We start from the raw sequence: 24,476 nt of genomic DNA on the forward strand, positions 1-24,476 counted from the left end.
TAACCTCCTCTTCATAAAACAATGCGCCATGCTTCATGCTTAAACACATACTGAGAGGAGACTGGAGATCATGTAACGGGATTACGAGACTGCAAAAATAATGGGTGGACAGACAGTCTGGTAAAGAGTGAATCAGAGTTAAAGCATAAATTCTTTAAAATTGCATTTTGGAGTCTTTAAATACTTTGCTTGACTTTGGAATGTGCTTTCTGTATGCTTTCGATTTAAGAGTTTTTATTGCTATATATTGATAGAATGTTGCTCTTTTATAGCTCTGAATGTTTGTTACATGTTTTTGAAATACAGTGCAATACACTGCTAGATATGCCTCCTTTTGAATCCAGATCTTGGGAGCTTTGTTGAGATTTATTTTAAACTGCAGGAGAAACACATAAAAGTATTGTGACTATTTTCTCAAAGGAATAAGCTGAGAAGCAGGAAACTTGAGTAAAAGTCTCAATTTTGCCTCCCTTAAACCTCATGGATTTATTAATAAATGCCTATTGAATTATGCTTCTTTAATTAAAATTGTGTTATACTGAATGCTGAGGCCCACGTGCAGAAATAATTCATATTTATTGGTACTTTCCCTTAGGACGACTCTGAGCTTCAATCTTCTGCTCTACCACTGTATGATTTCTGTTATGGTACCAGACATACTTGTACAGGCAACACACCAGTTCGACAAGCTCAGAAAGTCAAATGAAAGCACACAAGTCAAATCTACACAGGAACACTTAGAGGAAGCTTTTGAAGAGCAGGTACGTTTGGATGATTATGTCAAATCATGATGTTTAAGTAAGCAATCATTGTTTTTGTAGCTTGTCTTTGAGAATTGACAGTGACTAATGAGATTTACCTTGAGGGATTTTTCAAAACATTAAGAGATCAAGTGCTTTTTGCTTGAGTGTTACACTGAGTGCAAAAAAATCTTATCAACAATGACTGATGCAATCACTCAAATTTAACTAGGTTAGAGTTGTGGTTCTAGTACGTATGTTGAAATTCATGGACTGGAGTTACGGTTGCAGACTAAGTTTATGACACCAAAGCACTATCATAAAGACATTGACATGTGTGAACCCTGAAAATGATGTCTGTTGGTATAATAGTCAGATTTAATCTTCTTCCAAGGGCTACTACTTGCAACGCCTGTTTCTTCAGTATGGGGACAATGGGACTTTGACCTATGAGGGTCTGCAGGAGTTGCTTGGCAGTTTAGGTCTTGGGGAAGTCAGTGTCCTGGACATCCGACATGGTGGAGTGAAGCATTCTTCTCAACCCCAATCCCATTCCCACTCACATGAAGACCATCACCATCCTCAAAGGACCACAAACTCACCTCCACTCAAAGAAAAGTAATATGGCTAAAGTATTATTGTAATATTCTCTACTCTTTCAATTTAGAATCTTTATATATATATATATATATATATATATATATATATATATATATATATATATATATATATACACTTACTGATGGTTATTGACTATAAAGTCATCTTTTTAAAATGTAACCTTTTATTATTCCCACAAAACCATAGTTTATTCCCTTTATTTGATCTGGTTATTGTTTATATAATTCAAATACAGTTTTGTGCTCATTCTAATGACTATTCCATTAAAATATTCTATCCTAGTCCCCACATTAAGTCAGTGCTCGGTGGATCTCCTGCAGAATGGGGTCAGTCAGATTATTTTCCACATCCTGGTCTAAGACACAAACTGGAAGAAAGTGTATCAGCGCTGTCAGACCATCCGACGGAGAAACACCTACATGGAAATGTGAGTATTTACTCCTAAACTTCCTGTTAGTGTGCTACAAATGGACAAAGTCTACCACTATCACATGACCAAAGGTCTGTTGATATCTTGAGGTGTGCAGACAGTAAAATTCAATTAATTGTTCCTGTTCTGTGTATGGTACACCAACTATTTTGGAGAGGGATAATCATGTAAGAGGTCACTGCTGAGAGGCTGGTTAAAGCTGGTTAGTGCTGGTCTAGACAGTGGGCCAGAATATGATATAATTCTGTATATCTGCAAAACTCTGGAAAAGGCTTGCAAAGATAGTTGACCATGATAAAACTTCTGGTGATGCTGGGTGATCAGATTATCCTGGTTAAACTACTCAAGAAGCCTTATAGGACTATACAAGCACACAACTGTGGATTAGCATCTACATCACAATATATGCAATATGTAAGCATGCAAGTATGGAAGTATGGAAGCCTTTTTCTTTGAAATTATGAGATACTAAATTGTAATTATGAGATAAAAGTCAAATTTATAAAACATCTAGTCATAATTCAAAAAGTTATTATTATTAGGTAATAGTCATAATTGTAACATTAAAAAGTCAAAAGTTATATAAAACATTAAAACTATGGTCTAAAATGTTATAATTACGAACTAAAGAGCCATAATTATTACATAGCACAGTTATGGGATAAAATCAAAAGTACGAGTTAAAATCCAAGTAATCGTTCTATTATTATAATCTAAAAGTCAAAATTACGTCAAAAAAGTAATGCTTTAAAACATCAAATTTATGAGTTAAAATATACATATATAATACATATAAAATATAGTCAGAAATACGACAGAAATATCTGCAATTGTGACAAAAAGTCAAAATTATGAGAAAAACTAGTTTGACAAGTTTGAAATCATGAAATAAAAATGATGACAAAGTTCTAACTTACATGATGAAAAGTCATAATTATGACCGCATGATAATTTTGCCATATAACGACTTTTTTGTAATAGTTTAGACATTTTAATCACGTAATTATGATATAGTATACCAAAATGTTAACTTTTTACCTCATGATTTCAACTTTTGTAGTAATGCAGTAAGTCAGGCCTCGTTACAGCAAAATAAATCTAAAGTATAATTTTGCTTGTATATTATTGAAAATGTTAAATAAGGAAATAAACAGTCCATTACATTGCACAAAAGTGACATGACCATTGCAATTACGACCGTTACAATAATATTAGTACTTTAAGTCCTCTGAGGTCATTTTTACTATGGCTGATAACTGATACACAACATGGCATCAGTTGTGTTTGTAGAAAACAAGAGATCGCGAGTCTGCATCTGATACGAGGGATATGGAAGTAGCACAAGCCTTGAATGACCAATCATAGTGGAGTATTTCACAGAGATGTGTAATAATGTTGAATCTGATTCTCATCTCATCTTTATTTTTTCCTTATTGCAGTGTCTAAATGTTACCCAGCTCCTGTGGAACTTCGGGTTGGGCCAAGCGTCCCATATCACTCCTGCCCATTTCACCTTCCTGTGTCCTGCCCTCTTGTACCAGATTGACAGCGGAGTGTGTCTGCAGCACACAGAGGAGCAGACCCAGGGAAGCAAAACCAGCGAGGGTTTCCTGAGAGGTGTGTGTGTGTACACGGTTTCTGTCAAGTGTGAAGTTTGAGAGATTCAGAATCAAGTTTGTTTTCATGATAGAGCTGGTTAAATAAAGTCATTGTATTTCAGCACTAGGATGGGCCTCCTTGGCACTCTTTGTTATCAGTTTGCCTTCCCTAGTTGCCCTGGGACTGGCACCCCTGCTTCAACCTTCCGTCCTTCAAATATTCCTCTGCCCGATGGCTGGCATGGCAGTGGGCACGTTATGCGGAGATGCCCTCCTGCACCTCCTGCCCCATGTAAGAAGCAAAATACACAATTAAACATAATTTCAAGAAACTATATAATTATTCTATAATACGTCATGTACTACAAATGTATATTATTTGTGATTTTAGGCAATCTTCAGTCAGCACACTGAACATCGGGATGCTGTTTTCAAGGGTCTGAGCGTGTTGGGAGGACTTTACTTTCTGTTTGTCTTTGAAAGCCTTCTGGGACTTAAACAGCATTTCAAGGTAACTTTCATCCAGTGGGATTTAAATTATTATTTATAGGAAAAGAGATCTGGAAATGTTTCCCCAATAATTGATTTTTTCCCCCTTTCTTCAAACAGAATTTAAAGAAAAGGAAACATGATGCTGAGTCTGGAAGGGAGCTGGACGCACTGCAATGTATGTTTATTTTCAGACAAGAGAAAGAGCATTAATTCATTTATAATTATGAAACATCTGAATTCATTTGAACTCTGTCGTAGGTACCTCATCAGCCAATCAGGATGAGAGTTCAGGGCATGGCCATTCTCATGTGCAGACTGGATCAGGGAAGAAGGGCATCAGAAGCATGGCATGGATGGTGGTCATGGGAGATGGGATACATAACCTCACAGATGGACTAGCCATTGGTACAGAAAAATTATTAGACATTAAAGGTGTATTAAGTAATAAGTAACCATTTTAAAATGGTTCAAAATTATGTACATGCATTCAATGAATAATTTAGCTAAATAATACTAGGAGTAGCCTATTGGTAGTAGGTTAGGCCCATAAGCAAACCCATCTGAGAAACACTTATATAGAAACCAATGAAATATAACGGTTAATTAGTGCACCTTTAAAGCAACTGTATGTAAGTTTTTCTGAGGTGCCCTTGAGCAAGGCACTGAACCCCGAGCTGCTCCCTGGGCGCCGCAGCATAAATGGCTTCCCACTGCTCAGGGTGTGTGTTCATGGTGTGTGTGTGCACTTTGGATGGGTTAAATGCAGAGCATGAATTGTGAGTATGGGTCACCAACTTGGCTGTGTCACATCAATCCCCCCCCCCCCCCCCATATATTTACAACAGTGAATTTCACTCACTTAACTGTAGGGGGCTTCAAAGTCACAAAAATACACAAAACTACGTATGGTTGCTTTCATTTGGGAATGAATAAATAAATAAATATATATATATATATATATATATATATATATATATATATATATATATATATTTTAAACAAATCTGACACTTTAATCTTAATAAATTTAACTTATGCATGTTCTTGTTCTCCTCCAGGTGTTGCATTTTCTCAGAGTCTGACAGGAGGACTCAGCACTACAATCGCTGTGTTCTGCCATGAGCTTCCTCATGAGTTAGGTATGACTGACTCATTTCTATTATGTTCATTATGAATTATGAGTATTGCATACATAGATTTCTTTGCTTGTGTCTGCAGGGGATTTGGCGGTGTTGTTGGCTGCAGGCTGGCCTGTACGCAGACTGGCTGTGTTTAGCCTTATCTCTGCTCTGCTGGGTTTTGTTGGCGTTTTCACAGGAACTGCACTGGGAAACCAGTGGGCGACACACTCACCTTGGATTCTCACCATCACTGCTGGGGTCTTCCTTTATGTTGCTCTTGCTGACATGGTAATAATCTTGATAGCCAAAATACAGTAATGTTAATTTATCTATGACTTAATTTTATTTTGAAAAGCTACTATAGCCATAATAATCACACTGAATACAGTGTCTTTATATAATTTCAAGTTTCTGTTTCTCTCTAGATGCCTGAAATGCTCCATGGAGATGCTGGATCTCTGAGCCCTTTGAAGCGTTTCCTCCTGCAGAGTCTGGGGCTGCTTATAGGGGGCGCCATCATGCTTTGCATCGCCCTTTTTGAGGACCATATTGCTGTTAGCCTGGGAGAAGTCTAAGGATATGAAAACTTTCTAAATGAAATCCTCAGGATGTCACTTCAGAATTTCCATCCAGGCAGTGGTATTATGTATTTACCTCATCCCGTAATGAACTACCGTGTCGCTAATGTGTGGATATTCTGAAGAAAGTGCACTGGATGGATTGCTATAAAGAGATACAGTGGGAGGAACTCGTATATATGGATCCTTAGGCAACTTCTTTTCAACCTAAGCTGAATTTTATTTAAGAAAATCTTCTTACTGAATGATGACATCTACAGAAAATTCTAGGGCTTTTCTATAAGAATGGTCTGATGAGAGTTTTTCAGGCCTGAATGAATTAAATGCTGTGTCGTAAGGACTTTTTTCATTTATCATATAACTGTTTCTCTGTTTCTGTTCTTGCAACTTTATACTATGCTTTAAAAAAAATTTTTTTAACCTTTATAACAACTATAATGAAATTGTTTCCAGAAAAAAAAGAGCATTTATGAAATTATAACCATAATGAAGTTATGGCTATTGGTTATAAATTTAGTTACAATTCCATAATTTTAACCTGAATGATTTCTAAAAACTATTGCAAATTAACATAGCAAAAACAACCTGCACTCAAAGAAGTTTGCTTGCCTCAAACTGGAACATAAATGCTGTTGCTTTGGCTTGAGAGTTTTTCATCAGGCTTGGAAAGCATGTCTGAGTCAATATAAAGTGCAGCTTTTGATACCAAACAATATTACCTAGTCGACTTGAACTGCTCTTTGGGATGACCGAGATTGCTCTGGATTGGTTCAAATCCTAATTTACGGATCATAGTAATTTTGTTTTTTTGGATGGTCACAGATCAGAGGCTGGTCCTGTTAGTACTGGTGTCCCTCAGGGCTCATTACTTAGTCCCCTTGCTTTTCAGCCTTTATATTTTTCCTCTTGGGCAACTGTTAAAATCTCTCAAACTTACCTACCATTTTTATGCTGACGATACGCAGATTTACATCATATATCATATTGATGAAAGGTTAATTCATTAATTTGTCTTTTCTTGTCTAGACTATTATAAAATCTTGTATTAAGAAATATGAGCATTCACAAGATTCAGCATCAAGCATTCTTTCAGGGCCAAGGTTGTTGATTATATAAGTCCTGTTTTGGAATTGTTGCACTGGCTCCTGGTTAGATTCCATATCGATTTTAAAGTTCTCATCATCTGGCTCCTCAGTACTTGGCTGAGCTTTTAATTCCCTATACACCTAGTCACAATTTGCGATCTTCTCAGAGAGGTCTTTAAATTGTTCCTAAAACATGGCTGTGTTCTGGGGATGATCAGACCTTTTCATCTTAAGCCCTTAAATTGTGGAATTCTCTCCCGGCTGACATCAGGGAAGCATAAAAAAAAAAAAAAACTACTTTATTTTCATCTTACTTTTAACTGATTGTTATTTTGTATTTTTATGTATTACTTTGGATTGTTTTGCTTGCTTGTGTTGTAAAGTGCTTTGAGAAAATACTCTTTTAAAGGTGCTATGCTAAATAATAGTTTTGTAAATTATTAAAACAACACATATAATTGCAAGAAAGTTAGGTTTGTCAGTGACAATTACCTTTTCCATTTTTTTTATTCTAGAAATAAACTAAAGGGAAAAGAAAAACACCAATTAAAATATTAGCAGGGCACGTATCAATCTGAACTACTGGCCAAATTTAGTCCTAAATTTAGTCTGTTTCAACATGGTAAACTTTTGTAGTGTTCAGAGCTACAAAAGAGAGACACACCACAACAACTTATATGTAGCAATAGCATTTTATTTCAACATTACCAATTCTAAGCCACGATACTGAATGACAAGATCTACTGGCTGCAGCAGTTCATGAACCTGACTAACAAAAACATATGGGATTTTTTTTTGTCTTTAAAGTCAGAGACCAATTCATTTTTAATAAGCTTAAATTAAAAATGATTATGTTCTTTCTTACTTAAATACATGTACAGAGTTTAACATCTGTTAGTAACAAGTCACCATTCACAAGCTCATAGTATGAATTAACAAGGCAAAGTGCTTTCAGGATTGCATTGTCACATAAGGAAATGAATGGCTTGAGGTCTTTTTATGGGGTTGAAAGGGTGAGGGTTCGCCTTCCTCAGGTCAAGGAGGGGGTCACGTGACCGTCCTGACAGATTCAGGCAGAATCCACCGAATTCGCCCCGCTCCCCCAGGTCCAAAATGGATATGTACAGAGGTACAAAGTTGGCAGGGTGGCATATAGCTAATGCGGATTAGTCAGTGACCGGAGTAGTGTTTTTGGAAGGGCGTAAGGCTAGGGAACTCTACATACCCCATATTTTAGTACAGAATGAATGTGCATAACTCAAACCAACCAACCCCCTTTCAAACCCCCAACACCAGTAGAAAATTGAGTTGTTGCTTCAGTACCAAAGTCATACAACCATCCACGCATTCTACTGAACTCGACCATATACACGTACATACCATGAAGAGCTGTAAACTTGAGTTCAGAGCGCTCACAGTGAACATTTAGAAGTGAGAGAAAGTTAAAGAGACAAAAAAACGGAAGGAAAAATGAGCACTAATGTAAATGCCAGCTAGTATAGGCTGATATTTTTCCCTGTTTTGTCAAAATAAAGCAAAGAAGGAGCGGCAGAGGCAAGACACATATGACATCATTTGAAATATAATCGGGAAAAAGCTGGATTCAAAGAAAAAAAATCATAATACAGTCTGGCTTCACATTCCAGTGGTACTCTGTTGTGTATACACTTATGTGTATCACACAAATATCATGTTACACATAGACAGACACACAGTCAAGTACGCTAACTGTCATCTTATATCACCTATTGTTGGTTATAAGTTATATATCTGTTCATATACATATAGATTTCCATTTGTCATCAACAATTGGTGGAGTTTTCAATGCATCAAGCTGTAACACAGAGGTAGGATAATGCTACTTAAAAATGCCTCACGTTTCGCTAATTCTAAACCATTGTATCGGCGATGGGTCAGGCTTGAAGCAGAGCGGCAGGTGTTTTACGCAAGCAAGTGGTGATCTTATTGGTTGATACGGAATCAGTGTGATGTCATAGACCCTGCAATGGTCCCAGGCTTCTGCTGGTGATGGTATCTCCTACACGTTCAACTTAAAGACAGGATAAGAATATTTGCAGATATGTCGATGAGGTATACAGGGTTGATATGACCCCTGTTTGTCGCACTCACACACACACACACACACAACACATACACACTGGGTGCTGCCCTACACGATTGCCTGCTATGTTTCCATTGTCGAAACAGTTAGCGGAGAACGGCTTGGATTTCAATACTCAAGTATATAATGCAGTTTTGTGTTTTGATTTTTTTTTTAAGTCAGGGTCAGATTTTCTTCATGTCGTAATGCTTTTCAAAAACTTGGCATGTTCAAGCAGTGCTTGGAAGCATTGACAGTAACCCTTTTTTAGCAGGAATCCATCTCGACAGATTGATTCTGCATTTCGGCAATGGAAACACAGCCACAGTGTAGTACTTTAGATTTTTTTTTTTTTTCATAACAGCAATCTTTTGGAAAGTCTTAAAGACGGCGGGTCCTAGTGAAACTGGATTCAAACACGGGATGCAGGAGATCCGCTCGATTAAAGCCAGTCGCTTCAAAATGGCCAAATCCTGCAAGCATCCAATTCACATTCAGTTTGAGTGAAATAAGGCTCTCTCAGCACTGAAATCTCTTATGTTGGATTCAGTTACAAGAAGAGGGTGTTAACCTAAGGTGCCACAGATTACATGGCCAGGCCAAAAGCAGCCAGAGCCAACAAATCTTTAGAAATATACAATTGTCTCTTGATACTTGTATTGCTTGTTCTTGAATGAAATCAAGTGGCCATCTCTACAGAGACATACATTGGTCCTATGTTGTGTGAAATACTAGATTACTTTATTCAGTGTGCTCCCTGTGATATGAAATACGAAAGCATTGATTGTTTGAAGCCAAAATGAAGGACCTTGTTGGTCATTCGGGTTTTCTGAAGATAATTATTTGACTTCTGGTATTGGTTGTCAACAGTACTTCTGTTTTATACAATGAAATTCAAAAAGGAATGTTTTTTTTTATGACACAGGATTATTTTTTTAAAACTTCCGAAGACATTTAATGACAAATATTGGGATCTTGATGTCAGACAAAAAAAAAAAAAAAAAAAAAGATCCGAAGATAAGCAACGAAACGTTCTTTGGTACCGCAAAACATATGGCCCAAAGTTCAAATGTTGTGTGGGGAGAAATAAAACCCTGCATACTTCACTGCTGACAACAACGACATTCAAGGTACCATTTCCAAATAGAACCTTCAAATCTCTAATCCAAAAAAAGAACTGTAATTCTAGGCAATGCGCTTTGATTTTGGTATCAAATCAATTGATTAGTGGTAAATGAACAAGTCTAAACACCCACCAACACACACACACAAATGCTTAACATGCCACGAAAGCAGACACTGACTTTAAGTGGCACTGGAGAAGGTACATGGAAAACTGCACTCTTTGACCTATCAACCAATGAGCAAACAGAAATGCCATCTTTCCAGTAAGCAAGAAGTATTGATAAGGCTTTGACACCCATCACAGTTTCCACCAAGTCCATTGTACATTCCACAAGAAAGTGCCACTTATGGAGGCAAAGCAGGAAGGAGTTCAAATTTGTACATTCCAAAAAAATAAATAAGTGAAATAAAATACCCTGCTTAAAAAAATAAAAATAAAATTGATGTAAGAGGGCATTTTCCTCCATTAAGGATACTATGGCGCACAAAAAAAGTTATTGCACTTCAGTCCATTTCAGGTGGATACTTTGACGTCGATACAACATAGAGAAAAGGAGTCATGCCAACATTCTACAATACACTGGGTTACAATAAATCTCCAATGCATTACCACACAAAACGACACAGCACATCTACTTCACTAGAGTTCACACATTGTTAAACTAAACACGATTTTTCCATACAGAGTTTGAACAGGTCACTAGCTAGAACCGATCAAATGTTTTGCCGTTATGGTTTCATTCAGTTTACAAAAGTTAATTATTCATCTGCGGTGTCGTGACAAATTTTATCGCAAGTTTTGATGGCTCAAAACGCAACCACGTGGATGGTGGCTATTTTTTTTTTTCATTGTTGTTCATTCATAAGGCTCACTAAAGGTGTTAATGGAAGACCATACCCTGTGGCATGTACTTGATAACAAAAGGCACAATCCCACATACTCATCACAAAGTGTAGTACTTTAAAGAGATGATGATGCTTACAGACTCCAAAGAAATAGCAGCATGCCACGCAAAGCAGTCATTTTCTCAACTGAAGCCAACAAGCATTTAAGCTCAGTGTTAGATTTACAGATGAACGTCTGAAGATCTGTGATCGGTCAATGAACTATGCAACTCTGCGAGATAAAAGGAAGTATTCCTGCATAGCTACTTTTTTTTTTAAATATGAAAATGTTTTTTAAAGGGATCCCTACGTGCCTTGTCAGATCAGCCATTCAGTCAGGCTCCGCTGGTCTTCTAACTAGCCTTATGAAAACTTGCTGCTGGCGAGAACAACAATAAGCAGCTATTCGAGATTAGATCATTCGCTTGCAGTTTTACAATTTGAACTATTAGCGCTTACGGAGTAGAAACATGAAGTAACACTAAGCCAGGGTGAAGGACATCATCAAGTTCAAGAGCACCCCTTGAGAACGCCAATGTTTTCCAATTCAAGGCCTCGGAACGTGAACCTTAGGATTCCAGTTGAACGGAGCATGCGTAGCTAAAAGCCCACCCAAATTTCATGTACCAGTATATATTTATAGCATGATAGATTTTAAGGACAGCTAGTTTATGAGGTAAGATTGCCACGTCAAGGCAATTCTGACCACACTTCTTGAGGAATTATGTACAGCACATCTTCTTGTGCTCTTGTTATTTACCTTGTTAGAAATATTTGCATTTATAACAGCACACAAGTATTCACTACCTAAATGTTTCAACTAAGACAGAAAAATGGGGAGAAAATGTATCTACTCGTTCTTGTATAAACTAATTTAGCATTGGATAATACATTCTAAGATGTATTCCCAGATCGTTTACCATTCAATACCAGTGTTCCCATACTGATTTTTTTCTGCAAATTGGTGTTTTTATAAATCAGTACTTTAAATGCTTCATCTAGTAGAACCTAAACCCAACATTAGCAGATTTTTGCTTAATGAGTAAAGTTGGTCAAACATTATCTGTTCCAGATAAATTTTACAGCTAAAGATTTGAAACATGTATAAAAAAAAAAAAATCCCTCTGTTCTAGTGCAAAAACTTCTAATAAATTCCATGAAAATTATTATTTTTAGGCCAGAAGCCATTATGGTACATCTTTCAGCAAAACAACCTATAGAACAGTGTGCTTCTTATGAATCTCATCGAAACGAGATCCCAGGTTAACGACAAAATCTCTCAAGTCCTGCGACTGCTGAACTATAACGTTTCCTCTTAAGGCAAAAAGTTGGGAGATAGACGTAGGTTAAATGAAACAGGTGTTTTGAGTATTGCCTTAAATGGATGTGTCTTCAAGTAGTAGGGACGTTGAGGTCCACTGAGGTAAAACAGACATTCTATCAGCCATTAATACCTTTGCAAGAAAAAAAAAGATACTGATACAAAAATGCGAGGATGGACATACAATAAGGACACTGAGTTAGCTACAATAAATTTGCTTTTCAACAGTATGGTTACAATTATTAGACTACTCTAGTCTCCAGCTGCCTGCATGTAATTGCAACCATTATAAATTAATCAACAGGAAATGAAAGCTGGCCCTTCATAGCAAAGTTATGTAAAAAAAAAAACAAGCTCACAATTTCTGATCAAGAATAAAACATGAAAAGCTATGGAAATGTCAAATTTGCCCTTCGGTTTATAATGAAATTAAGGCATTTCATAATTCCATTGCTTAAAAATAAACCTCAAATTATCAATGGTAGGTGGGAGCGATCGATTTTTATGGAACATTTATAAAATATAATTTCTGAAGGAGCCATTGACTGAATGACTCAAATCCGGCTACTCAATTTATCTGGGCAAATGCTAAGTTATAGCTTAGCCATGAAATCTTTCAGATGGAGGTGATCTCCACCAAAGTATAGCTCAGTTACCAATATACTGGCATTTTTAGACCGTCTGTATGTGAACGTACTGGCATTTTTAATAAATAACGCACTAAGTGGATCTTCAAAAAAAATATAATGGGCACAGTAGCTTATATTAGCTTGGACTTTGTTGGGTTTTTTTTTTTGGTAATGGTCTTGACGCACACTCAAAAACTGAACCCAAAGAACCATTCATTCAAATTTTTACAAACGTCTCAAAATGAGAAAGGAAATATAAAAGTTATGGCACTAAATGATTTAGGGAGGAAACCTCCCCTTATCAGTACTCTACCCTACAAAAAAAAAGTCTTGCCACTTTGTGACCGGTTCCCTTATTGTTCATACAAAGGACACCTAATGCACCAACTCAGCCTATTAAAAGTTCTGAAAGGGTTCAGTTCCAAAGTTCCTGTTGTCAAGCTAATTGTTTAATCGCTAACTACTGCATACAAGTTTTTCACCAACATCGAAGCAAGCTGCTACCATCATGGCATACATTTGACAAAATTAAAAGAATTAAGTGCAATGCCAATAAGACAATTAGAAATTGGAGGAAATTAAAACAAGTACGGCTTAGTTTGTTTTGGCTGGATAAGAATTATTTTCATTAATAAATTTAAAAGGATCCCCTCACAAAAAAAAATAAGCTCCAAGATACAATCGAAAGCAGCACTTTTTCTTGCACCAAAATGAAATGTTTAATTAATCACAGGCTCCACGGGCACTTGTTCTTAAAACTCAACTACATGTGGTACGATTAGCTAGACTAAATTTTTAAATATTTTTTTTAAATTTTTTTCTTTTGTACAACTACAAGCAGTGAGTAAAGTTGGTCAAACATTAGCTGTTCCAAATAAATTGTACAGCTAAAGATTTGAAACAAATGGCAGTGCAAATTACTTCAAGCTCATCAACTTGCACTTCATTATCGTACCTTGTGCTGTCTACACACGCACTGATTCCCTCCACCAAACTGCAGCAAAAAGTTATTACATGATAAAGTCAAGCTCAATTACAGGTAAATAAGCTCCCAAGAGGGACTTCCTCTAAGTCATGTAACACACTCAAAACAATTTCCCAGGCAAAACGCTGTGATATAACTTGACGAATCCGATTTGCACACATGCAAATTTGTACTCTTGCAAGTAGAGGTCAGATATTTGCCCATTTACAGCTTGTGACAGAGGCAAAAGTGTATTTTATCATCCTTTGTTACTGAATAAGCAAGTGCTTTCTATCAGGTCTGCGTGGAGTGGAGAAACTGGTTAAAGCAGCCAAAATCTGTCATTACAAAGACGAAGAGGTCATTTCGTGAATCAGTATAAATATGCTCTCCACACAGCCTTTAAACATCTAACATAAGTTTCCTTTGTCTACACACTTTCATTCACCCATAAAATATCAGTTAATGTTACAATACTTCAAAGCTACTCTAAATCACTAAAATCCTGATATACTGTAATGAAAGCAATAGTATTGGTATAATTGAGAACAAGTCCACATTTCACACCTGAAAGCCTGCATGAATTCTTGAATTAAGAGATATAGATTTGTATAGCTCTTCCTAATTGAAAAAAAAAATAAAAATGTATGCTTTTGTGTGTTTATGAAAAATGAAATCTATGGCAAAATTAAAAGCCCTTTCAACTGATTGTCTCATTACTGACTGAGCATATATTGCCTGTTTGTGGTGAAAAAAACAAACAAAAAATATGTTTTAAACACTCATTCACAATGTTCTTATTTTGTGTGTTTAGGTGCAAAAAACCTAATGGAAGCACAATCTTAACTTTGTTAATTAATCTACCTTTGGCAATAAGGAAGCATTTTAAAAAGAGCAGGGGTGAATGCTAAGTACTTCAATTGAAAAGATAATGCCGTTTTGGATATCTATTGGTTTCTATTAAAATAGTAATTAGAAATTGCTCGACTTTGGTCATACCCACGACTGCTCCTCAACACCATAAACAAATGTAAAAAAGGTCCAGTCAGCGTATACACTCCCCAAAGTCTATAACAACCCAAGTGGGTTCTGATATATGAATCACACGTTCATCTATTCGGGTGATCAATTCATAACGGATTTTTAGTGAAATACTCGTTTCACTGGTCGAAGCACCATTTCGACGACTTTAAGGGAGCGCATATGGTGTGTTTAACTGGACCCTAGGTAGACAAAACTAAATTCAGTAGGCACTGTGAAAGCAACTCCACACTAAGCAGTAGATTTAATTGAAGAAATTTGATGAGGCCCAAAATGCAAATAAAATAAAACCAAAGGTCCCAAGGAGCAAGTACTGTGTAGGACGTTTGCATCTGTAATGATGTTTGTGCTTTCTATACTTTCTAAAATGTTGTTTAAACGGCCAAAATCATGACACTTTTAAATCCTCTTTCTTTTGCCCACCTATAAACAGTGATCTGGACTACCTAATACCTTCATTGTAATCATCCTAATATTAATTTTCAACCTCAAAAACCATCCAAACACTATCCCTTTTCTCTCTAACAAGTAAACACGCATTATATATCAGAGCCCTCTCTCTCAGGGGGTCATTGGTCTTTTGGCTTAAGGTAGTATGGTTTCCCTTCTGTCAAAATGATTCTGTTGTTGTTTGTTTTTCCTGATCTGTGCTAAATCAGATTGCACCTCACATAAAAACCTTGAAACGTAATAATCAAGTATGGGATGAAAAACTTGGACTGTTGCGCAAAAGTGGATGTCACACATACACGTGCACGCACACACACACACACACACACACAAGACCACCATCAAATACATGGTCCCGCAAATTCATGCAAACCTAGTGTAACCCGTTTAAATTGTTCCTCAGGGCAGGCTGTAAATTCCTATGCAAGGCCACAGCATCACGCAAATAGGAGGCATGATATGGAAACCCATCCACTATCACTGTAAGCATGGAGACACACAGCTGCATAATTCTAACGCGAACCAAGTCGAATCGATTGCAAATGGAGAAGAAATAAAGGACTGACTCGCCAGTGATGGATACTGGTTCGAATAAGATGGCTTAGGTTCAAATTTGAGACTTGTACTGAATGGACAGCATCTAAAATGGGAGTCAGGGGGTGGGCGGAAAATGAAAGCAGGGGAAAATAAATAGAAAATAAATAGCTAAATTCGTCCTCTCGTTCGCTCTCTACTGACATGTGAAGAAAAGCTTTGATACTGGCACAGGAGGGATGTGAGCCTGTAATTGCATATAGGTTTATCTAGGTGTGTAGAGAGGACCAAACCATGTGACCACGCATTCTTTTTTTTCTTTTAGCGAGTAAGGACGCCTTACTCGGTCAAGCAGCCATCTAAGCCAATAGTAGCACCATGGTGATCTTTGCCGTAACCATGGCGAAGGCCTCCATTGGGCAGAGGGGGACAGGCGGCGGTGATGCCACAGTGCTTGAGCAGGTTGAGGCTGGGAGACGACGGTGAGGACGAGGAGGGCGTGGAGGAGGAAGGCTTCATGGTTGACAGAATGAGAGCTAGGCAGTCGGCAACAGCTTTATTGGATGCACAAGCCAGGGCTGGCGTGTGACCTGTGACGGGACAAAAACACAAAAGGCATCTTAGCTGAGGAGGAACTCATTTAAATGTAGCAGTTACATGATTAATGCAGCGGTTGTTCAAGGGAAAATACCCAAAAATGAATGTGTATCAATGGTGCATGCCTTTTTTTTTCTTTGCACACAGAATGTGTTCTCACAGCTTCCTAAAATTACAGTTTTAATGACGTCCTTACTATGTTTCCGTGCCTTAACCATGGTAGAATCTTTGAGGTCATAAAAAAAATCTTAATTTCTTAAGGTCTTACAGGTTTGAAAAGACATGAAGGTGAGTAATTCATGAAAGAATATTAATTTGGGGTGGACTGTCCCTTTAAGATGGAGCACTGTGCAAATGTACCGTATTTTCCAGAAAGTCGTTTTTTTGTTAACATCTGAAATGTGCTGCGATTTATGTAATGTAATATCAGTTCTAACATGGCTAACTTGACATCAGCCTATTCATGAAAGCTAAAATGCAGTCAACCAAACCTAAAGTTACACTGTTCAAATTCTCATGTTTTTGTGATTTAAAATGCAATTCAACTTTTTTTTCTCTCTCCACAGTGAAATTTTTACCTGCTCTAGTTTTCAATTCCCGGAAAAATACTTCCGTGTACATACATATATATTTATTATGTATAAATAAGCAAATCTGGCCCATCTACAATGGGTATAATTAACAGATTTGTCACGTTCAGAACAGTAAATTACTAGTATGCTAACTTCATCAGTATTAATATAGCATTTCTAATAACTATCCCATGGAAACAATTGCACAATATACTTTTTACCCCTAATAGTAGTCCTTGCAGAAAATTCATGTTACCGTGAACAGATTCTTCCCAAAAATGCAAAACATGAATTTGTCTGTATTGTATTGCAAATTCACCTAGAAAGAGAGCAGCAAAGCCCATCTTACCTTCCTCATCCACTGCCAGCACTGTGGCTCCACGGTTCAGCAAGGCCTGAACCACGGTGGCCAAACCATTCCTGGCGGCAATGTGGAGGGGCCTGAAATATAAAGAATTTGTAGTTGAGAAGGATTTTAAAATGTTTGTCCACTTTATTCTGACTGAGCTACAAGCGTGTAGTTTCTGTGCCAGCCTGTGCTAGCCAGGATGCTCAAAAAAGAGAGCAATCTTATGATATTGCTACAGAGCCATGAATAATTACTTGCTTCTTGCATTTGCAAACTAGGACAAAGAAACTCACATCTGAAGCATACTGTTGGTTGCATTTATGAGGATAGGGTTGTGGATCTCCTTCAAGATCAGCATGGCACACATTTCATGAGCCTTCAAACACAAATACAGTTTGCAATATGCACAACATTTGAGTCATCTGATCAAGAGAAAATTAGTGTTAAGTTTAAACAGAGCGCAGTTTGTTACCTTGCTGCAGGCCAGGTGCAGGGCAGTGTTCTTGTTCACATCCAGGAGGGACAGGTCTGCTTTGGCTCTGTGCAGCAGCAGGGCTGCATACGGCAATAACAAAAAAAATCTGAAATTACTAAACTCTCTATAAAGACATGAGACTTACAATGTCTGAGGGTCTTGGATTATTTAAATCACACATGGTGCAACTCTTACCCACAGCACCGCTTTGGCCATTGTCGGCAGCCACCATCAGTGCAGAACGCCCTGAGTGGTCTACGGCGTTGATGTCAGCTCCGTGCCGCAGAACCAGCTGCAGCCCAGCCACGTCCTCGGCAACTGCGGCCGCGTGAAGCGGGGTCCTGAGTACAAGACATCAGAACATAGTCATTTAGATAGTTGAGAACTCGTAAAATGGTTTTAAATTTCACACATTTTTTTAATTATTAATATATGCTTAACTGTATTTTAAATTACTACTTGCACCAACCTTCCTTTGGCATCCCTGATGTTTACCAGCGAATTACAAACACTGGATTCCAACAGCAGCTCTGCAGAACCACTATGGCCATTAATGCTGCAATGAGATGACAAGAACATGCAGCACGGCAATTAGGAAACATATACCATACATTATTTATTCAATAGATTTTATGTAAATACTCTTTGCATATCAAAAACTTAATATATGGGTTTACAATGCAGAAAAGTTTCAATAGCTAGTTTTGGTTGCTGTAAAAAATTTATTCCAACAAGTACACCGCTATCCAAAAGTATGGCGTTGGTAAGATTTTTAAATGACTTTTAAAAAAAGGTTCTTATGCTCACCAAGGATGCATTGCATTTATTTGATAACAAAACTGTAAAAACAGAAATATTGTGAAATATTATTGCAATTTAGTTTTCTCTTTTACTATATTTTAAAACGCTAATTCTTTATGTTTATATGCTTAATGTTTAATGCTCAAGAAACATTTATTATCATCAATGTTGAAAACTGTTGTGCTGCATAATATTTTTGCAATATTTTCAGTAGGGATGCACGATATTGGATTTTGGCCGATATTCGATATGCCGATATTTTCAAAATAATTTTGTCCGATGCCGATACCGATATATATACAAATATATACTGATATATTTAAACTTTAATTTTACTGAAGAGAAATCCATGTATCTCTTCTGTACTGATTCTACCATAAATTTATTATTTTACAAATGTAGACAGACATTCACATCTGAAAAACAGGTCAATTATTTCACTTGGACAATATCGGTTTGGCTCATCGGCAGAAATATTCATATCGGCCGATACCGATAATGGTCATTTTAAGCTTTTATCGGCCGATACCGATATTGTGCCGATATTATCGTGCATCCCTAATTTTCAGGATTCTTTTGATACATGGGACACTCAATTGCATTTAAAAAAAAAATTGTTTTAAATTTTAATGCATCCTTACCATATACAATATTATCCGTTTTTTTTTTTTTTTATCTTATGGTCCCCACGCTTTTGAATGGTTGTGTACACTGGGATGGAACCAATTTAAAATTAGGGAGGATTTTGTTTTTTACACCATTACAACTAATATTGATTTGTATTTCAAGTAATCTGGGCACAAACTGCAAAGATGATGAACACAAAATAAGAGTGGATAATTACTATGTCCATGAATTCTTGACATTTAATTAACTTTTCAGTTCAGTTTCTACTGTCCCAAGAATAACAGAAAAAAAAACAGGAATAACTAAAAAAGAAAAAGTCAATACTCACAGAGCACAGTGCAGTGGGGTGAAGGGGTTTCCCTCCTGGATACTACATGGTTTAAGTTCAAGTAAAACATCCAAACAGTCTTCATGACCTGTTTCACAAATAGCACAGGTCACCTATTTAGCTTATGACAGTTTTAGCAATGCTGCTCAAAAGGTCTGAGCTCTTACCGTGATAGGCTGCCCAGTGAGCGGGTGTGTAGCCGTGGCGGTCTGTGATTGGGTCGTGGGGATGGGAGTGGTCAGCAGCAGAAAGAAGATTGGAGAGAATGTCAGCATGGCCACAAGAGGCAGCCAGATGGACCGCGGTTCGCCCCTGACAATCTCTGCTGAGGACTGAGACACTGTGAGACAGCAGAGCGGTTATACAGTCCTCCCGACCCATCACCGCCTACAAAGAAAGACCAGGTTAGAAACCTCCCATTATGAGGCCTATAGCAAAAGCATTACTAAAGATTTCAGAATCTCACTCCTCTGTGTAAGGCTGTTCTTCCTCTCCTGTCTCTCATATCAGGGCAAGCTCCTCTCTCCAGCAGAAGATGCACACAGTCAGTGTGTCCCCCCAGCACTGCCAGCATTAGTGGAGTCCTATCAAGAGATAACAGAGAAACAGTGAGAATGATATCAACAACTGTGAGCTGAAAATTAACACCGTTATGATTATTTTTCAGCATTGTTTGGGCACATTTTAATAGCAATTACTTTTATATGAATTTATATGAAGATCTCATCAAAAATGCAAGTGCTATGCATGACTTGTTTTATTTTTGTTTATCTGAAACTGATTTTTTGTGTGTTTGAACTGTTATGTGAATTACACATTCTGACACTTAATTGTCATACCAATAACTGAGATTACCAAATTGTCTTTTTTTTGTTTACATCTCTGAAATTTATATATAGAAAATAACTTATGTAAAAAGAAATAACACTGCACAGGTTGTGACATGAACAGCATTTATCTAAAATATTTATTAAATGCTAAAATATCTCTTTTTGTTTCTGCGTATTTCAGTCTTGTCACAGATCATAATTGTTACTACTATTAGGAATAATATTAGTATATTTGCAAACAATAATTAATTTCACTACAGTATGGTCCAGTAACAAGCGCAAGACTTCATTGCACATGAAGACCTTGTGTGTTTAAATTCTTATAGTTTTATAACTATTTTAATATGATAACTATGTTAACATAAATCAATATAACTATAAATACATTATAAAAATGTAAATACAATGATTATAAATATAAAAAATTACAAATGAATACAACACTCTTAAAATGCTGTTTTTATTTTTATTTTTTATTTTTTACCAAATTGCTGTTAACGGTAGTTTATCTGTTAGTAACCAGCTGGGTTTTACCCAATCGCTTGGTTGAAATAACCCAACATGTATTCTGACTAATATATACCCAGCACTGGGTTGTCAAATAACCCAAGTTGGGTTGTTTTTAACCCAGCTTTTAAGAGTGAAATTATTGTACATCATTTAATTAAATCAGATTATGCAAGATGCATTACCTGTCAAGTGTTACCTTGTTTACTTTAAATGAATGCTGCGAACATGAGCAAAATAATAAAAAGCACTGAAAAGATAAAGTAAAAGAGCCATTAGCTCATACATACTGTCCCTCTGCATCTGTAACATTAACCAGATCGGATCCCCTCTCGCTACAGAGCAGCATCCGCAGACATTCGGAGTGGCCGTTGGCAGCTGTCAACAAAAACACACAGCAACTTGTCAAAATCCTACAGAAAGATAAGATCCACAAGCCAATTTACACATAAGAGCTCTCTGTACCTGCAACATGAAGAGGGCCCCATTTGCTGCGCTGCTCTGCGAGCAGGCAAGATGCTGATTGGCAGAGCAGCAGCTCTACACAGCGTGCATGTCCTCTTTGAGAGGCCACATACAGCACAGAGCGCCCCACCGGGTCACAGGCATCCACAAACGCTCCAGACTCAATTAACACGGTCACACATTCCCAGTGACCCGACTCCACCTGACAGCAAAAGGAGAGTAGAAAAGTAATTTCTTTAAATATTATCTCATTATATATACACATCTATTTTTGGTCCAACAGGGGTAGTTCTCAGCAGAATTACAGAATATCTGTTGATCTATAATCCTGCCGATTTTTGTCTTGTCATTTTGTACGTACCGCCAAGTGTAGTGGGCTGACAGACCCGTTGCTCTCCTTGTCTACTAGCGTGTTGAAGCACATCTCCAAAAGCTACAGAATCAAAAACAAAACATAAAGCATGTATCAATGTTTTAATGTACGGAAATGTTAAAAATCACAGTGGACGATATTAAAGTGAAGATCAATCTCACCAGCTCCAGGTTTTGTTTGTTGCCATGGGCCGCAGCATAATGCACAGCACTGTATCCTTTAGTGTTGCACAGAGACGGATCAGCGCCATTATCCAACAAATGCTCCACACACCTGAAAGCATCAAAAGGCATGGGACTCAAAGACCGAAACTCAAAACAACTTTCCTCATAGTTACACTAACATTCAACAGTTTGGAGGATGTAAGATTTTTATGTTTTTAAAAGTCGTCTCTTATGATCACCGAGGCAGCATTTATTTAGTTAAAATAAAGTTAAACCAATAATTTGTATAAATGTGATTTAAAATAACTTTTTTCTATTTTAATACATTATAATTTATTACTTCAGAACAGAATCTTTTGTAACAATATATAGTATAGTTAAAGAATAATCCTTGCTAAATAAATAGTTTGTTTCAGAATTATTTTCTACAGTTTTTTTCTTAACTATTGTGCTAACCCCAGGGAGACATTTGAAACACTGCAGTACATTAATGATTCCACTCCAGATGGTCATGTTACTCACATGTAACAAGTTTAAAGCACATATAATGTAATTATTATTCAAATAATTGAAGTGGAAAACACACGCTGCTAAGATTAGGTACAGAACTTCATTTACAAACAAAAAAACTAAACTTACAGGAAGGATTCCTTCTCCCCATCCTCTTGGTTCTGATGGGTGCTGGCATGGGGTCGGTCCGTTCTGAGAAAGACACCAGAAATCAGTAATGCTGTGTACACCATGCACTATTATATGCAATAGATGCAAGGTGATGTGTGGGTGTGTGTGTGCATTTTACCTGCAGAACGCAGTTGATGCAGCTGAATAGTGTAGAGGAGTACAGCCAGAGCGGTCACGCTCGTTGACCTCTGCCCCCGCTCCTACCAGAACCACCACACACTGATACCTCCCGTTTGCAGCCGCATAGTGCAAAGGAGTCCTGGTGGAGACACACACATTTAAACCCTCAGCATAATGGCAAATCTCCACAAAAAAAATAGTCCTATATTAAAAAGTAGAAATTACACAGAATGCATTGAAACCAAAGACAATTTATTATGCAAGTAAAAGTTGATATAAAAAAAAAACTGTATATTTGAGTGTTGATTATTAAATGTGATAACATTTTTTGCAAAGCATCACTACTTGGCATAAGGAACATTTACATAATGCACACTTCAGATATGATCATGACAGAAATTGTGAGCATTCCATTATATCAAAGAAAAAAAGATTGGTACCTTCCAAACTTGTCCTTCTTATTCATGTCAGCTCCACTGCTTAAGAGCAGGTTGAGACATTCAACATTCCTGATGAAGAGAATAAAGGATATGCATAAATACTTTAAACATGATTTTCAATTACATTCAGATGCTGGCTGTTGAGTCAGAATCAGCAAAACGACCTTGGTTGGCATTTGTGCGCATGAAACGCCGTTATATGGGACACTTGACAAAGTGGGCCAGTGGCTTTTTAAATAGCCCATTCTAAATAGAGCTGCAGTCTCACCCTCCAGAGGCAGCAGCGTGCAGACAGGTCCTCCCAAAGTTGTCTGGGGTGTTGATGTCAAATCCGGCCGAGAGCACGTGTTCTTTACTCATTGATAACACAATGCTGTAGAGCTGACCTGCAAAAGTCAATGCAGTGTTATTTAGAGGAAAACACTGTCACTTTGGCTGGCAGGAAATCGGTCATTAATCAGTTAATGGACCGCTTTTAGACTTCAGTCTAATGAAGCAGCATATACAATACAGTCTAGGGACAAATCCATGTTCATTTGACCCTTGCTGTAATTGGTCACTGTATAGGGAGAAATTGTACATACCTGAGGAAAGTAGCTTACGACAACAGTCAGAGGACCCGTAGAGCACAGCTAAATGTAGAGGAAACATCCCATGAATCCCTTGTCTGTACAAAGAGGACAAATAAGCAAATTATTTCATTACACATGCCGCAAGCAGATAACATGCAAACTCAGGAGATTAGAATCAGTTTCCTTGTAAATGCAAATTCGTTTTGCATTTACAAGGAAGAGGGGTAGACTGTGCCATTTTTACCTAAACTGCCAGAAATACAAGAAATTAGATGCACATGAAACAAATACACCTAATTGAATAAGCAAGGAAATTCAGAATTTATGAATGTAGTGATGCAATCTTCATCATTTTGCAATGATTATTTTTTAGTTTTGCTCTTTCTTGCTATTTATTGAGACACACTTTAGCCCAGTGTTGATGTTATTAACTAAAACTAAATCATATGATAAAATGTGCAATTTTGTATGTACAATAAATCTAAAATATAAATAGTACATCAAAAACTGAAATTTATAAAAACTAAAATGTAGTCTTGGCAACTAACTGAAAAAATATAAGTACTCTCTAAAGATCACTAAACTTTTTGCAGAATTATTGAAAAAAAAATAGCACATACAATTACTTGAACAAATTAAAATAAAATCAATTAACCTGATAACTGTCACTCACGTTTTTGAAGATAGACTTGAATGTGCATGATACAAACCTAAATTTTTATATTTCATGACTGAAAACATTTTGTAACATGATTTTGATGTGCCATTTACATGGTAATGCAATGTCTGATTTTAAAATGGGTTTTGAAGGATGAATTTTGAGATTTTATGTTTTCAAGTGATATATAACTTCTGATGAT

General features: G+C 37.0%; 2 protein-coding genes across 3 annotated transcripts in view; one reads left to right on the top strand and one right to left on the bottom strand.

Annotated features, from left to right (window-relative positions):
* On the top strand, positions 1–12,450 carry slc39a5 (solute carrier family 39 member 5). 2 transcript variants are annotated; one of them, XM_052594605.1, is made up of 12 exons: positions 1–120; positions 596–761; positions 1,135–1,358; positions 1,644–1,788; positions 3,231–3,408; positions 3,512–3,681; positions 3,781–3,900; positions 3,999–4,056; positions 4,140–4,286; positions 4,940–5,020; positions 5,100–5,290; positions 5,428–12,450. In XM_052594605.1, exons 1-12 carry the CDS (start codon positions 101–103, stop codon positions 5,575–5,577), a joined length of 1,650 nt encoding a protein of 549 aa, XP_052450565.1. In that variant the 5' UTR covers positions 1–100; the 3' UTR covers positions 5,578–12,450. The 2 variants fall into 2 exon arrangements, with proteins under 2 accessions (XP_052450565.1, XP_052450566.1); XM_052594606.1 differs by lacking the exon at positions 4,140–4,286.
* Positions 7,339–24,476, bottom strand: part of ankrd52a (ankyrin repeat domain 52a) — a 22,495-nt gene continuing 5,357 nt past the window's right edge. Inside the window, exons 11-28 of the mRNA XM_052594579.1 lie at positions 23,629–23,711; positions 23,313–23,430; positions 23,045–23,113; positions 22,603–22,743; positions 22,443–22,505; positions 21,801–21,912; positions 21,628–21,699; positions 21,267–21,468; positions 21,092–21,179; positions 19,931–20,048; positions 19,632–19,851; positions 19,465–19,552; positions 18,178–18,264; positions 17,904–18,049; positions 17,706–17,788; positions 17,527–17,609; positions 17,234–17,325; positions 7,339–16,305 (exon numbers count right to left, since the gene is read on the bottom strand). Of these exons, the coding sequence (XP_052450539.1) occupies positions 16,055–16,305; positions 17,234–17,325; positions 17,527–17,609; positions 17,706–17,788; positions 17,904–18,049; positions 18,178–18,264; positions 19,465–19,552; positions 19,632–19,851; positions 19,931–20,048; positions 21,092–21,179; positions 21,267–21,468; positions 21,628–21,699; positions 21,801–21,912; positions 22,443–22,505; positions 22,603–22,743; positions 23,045–23,113; positions 23,313–23,430; positions 23,629–23,711 (2,116 nt within the window). The 3' untranslated portion in view covers positions 7,339–16,054. The remainder of the gene's footprint in view (positions 16,306–17,233; positions 17,326–17,526; positions 17,610–17,705; positions 17,789–17,903; positions 18,050–18,177; positions 18,265–19,464; positions 19,553–19,631; positions 19,852–19,930; positions 20,049–21,091; positions 21,180–21,266; positions 21,469–21,627; positions 21,700–21,800; positions 21,913–22,442; positions 22,506–22,602; positions 22,744–23,044; positions 23,114–23,312; positions 23,431–23,628; positions 23,712–24,476) is intronic.

This window comes from Carassius gibelio, chromosome B23 (genome assembly GCF_023724105.1).
Source record: "Carassius gibelio isolate Cgi1373 ecotype wild population from Czech Republic chromosome B23, carGib1.2-hapl.c, whole genome shotgun sequence".
Lineage (NCBI taxonomy): Eukaryota > Metazoa > Chordata > Actinopteri > Cypriniformes > Cyprinidae > Carassius > Carassius gibelio.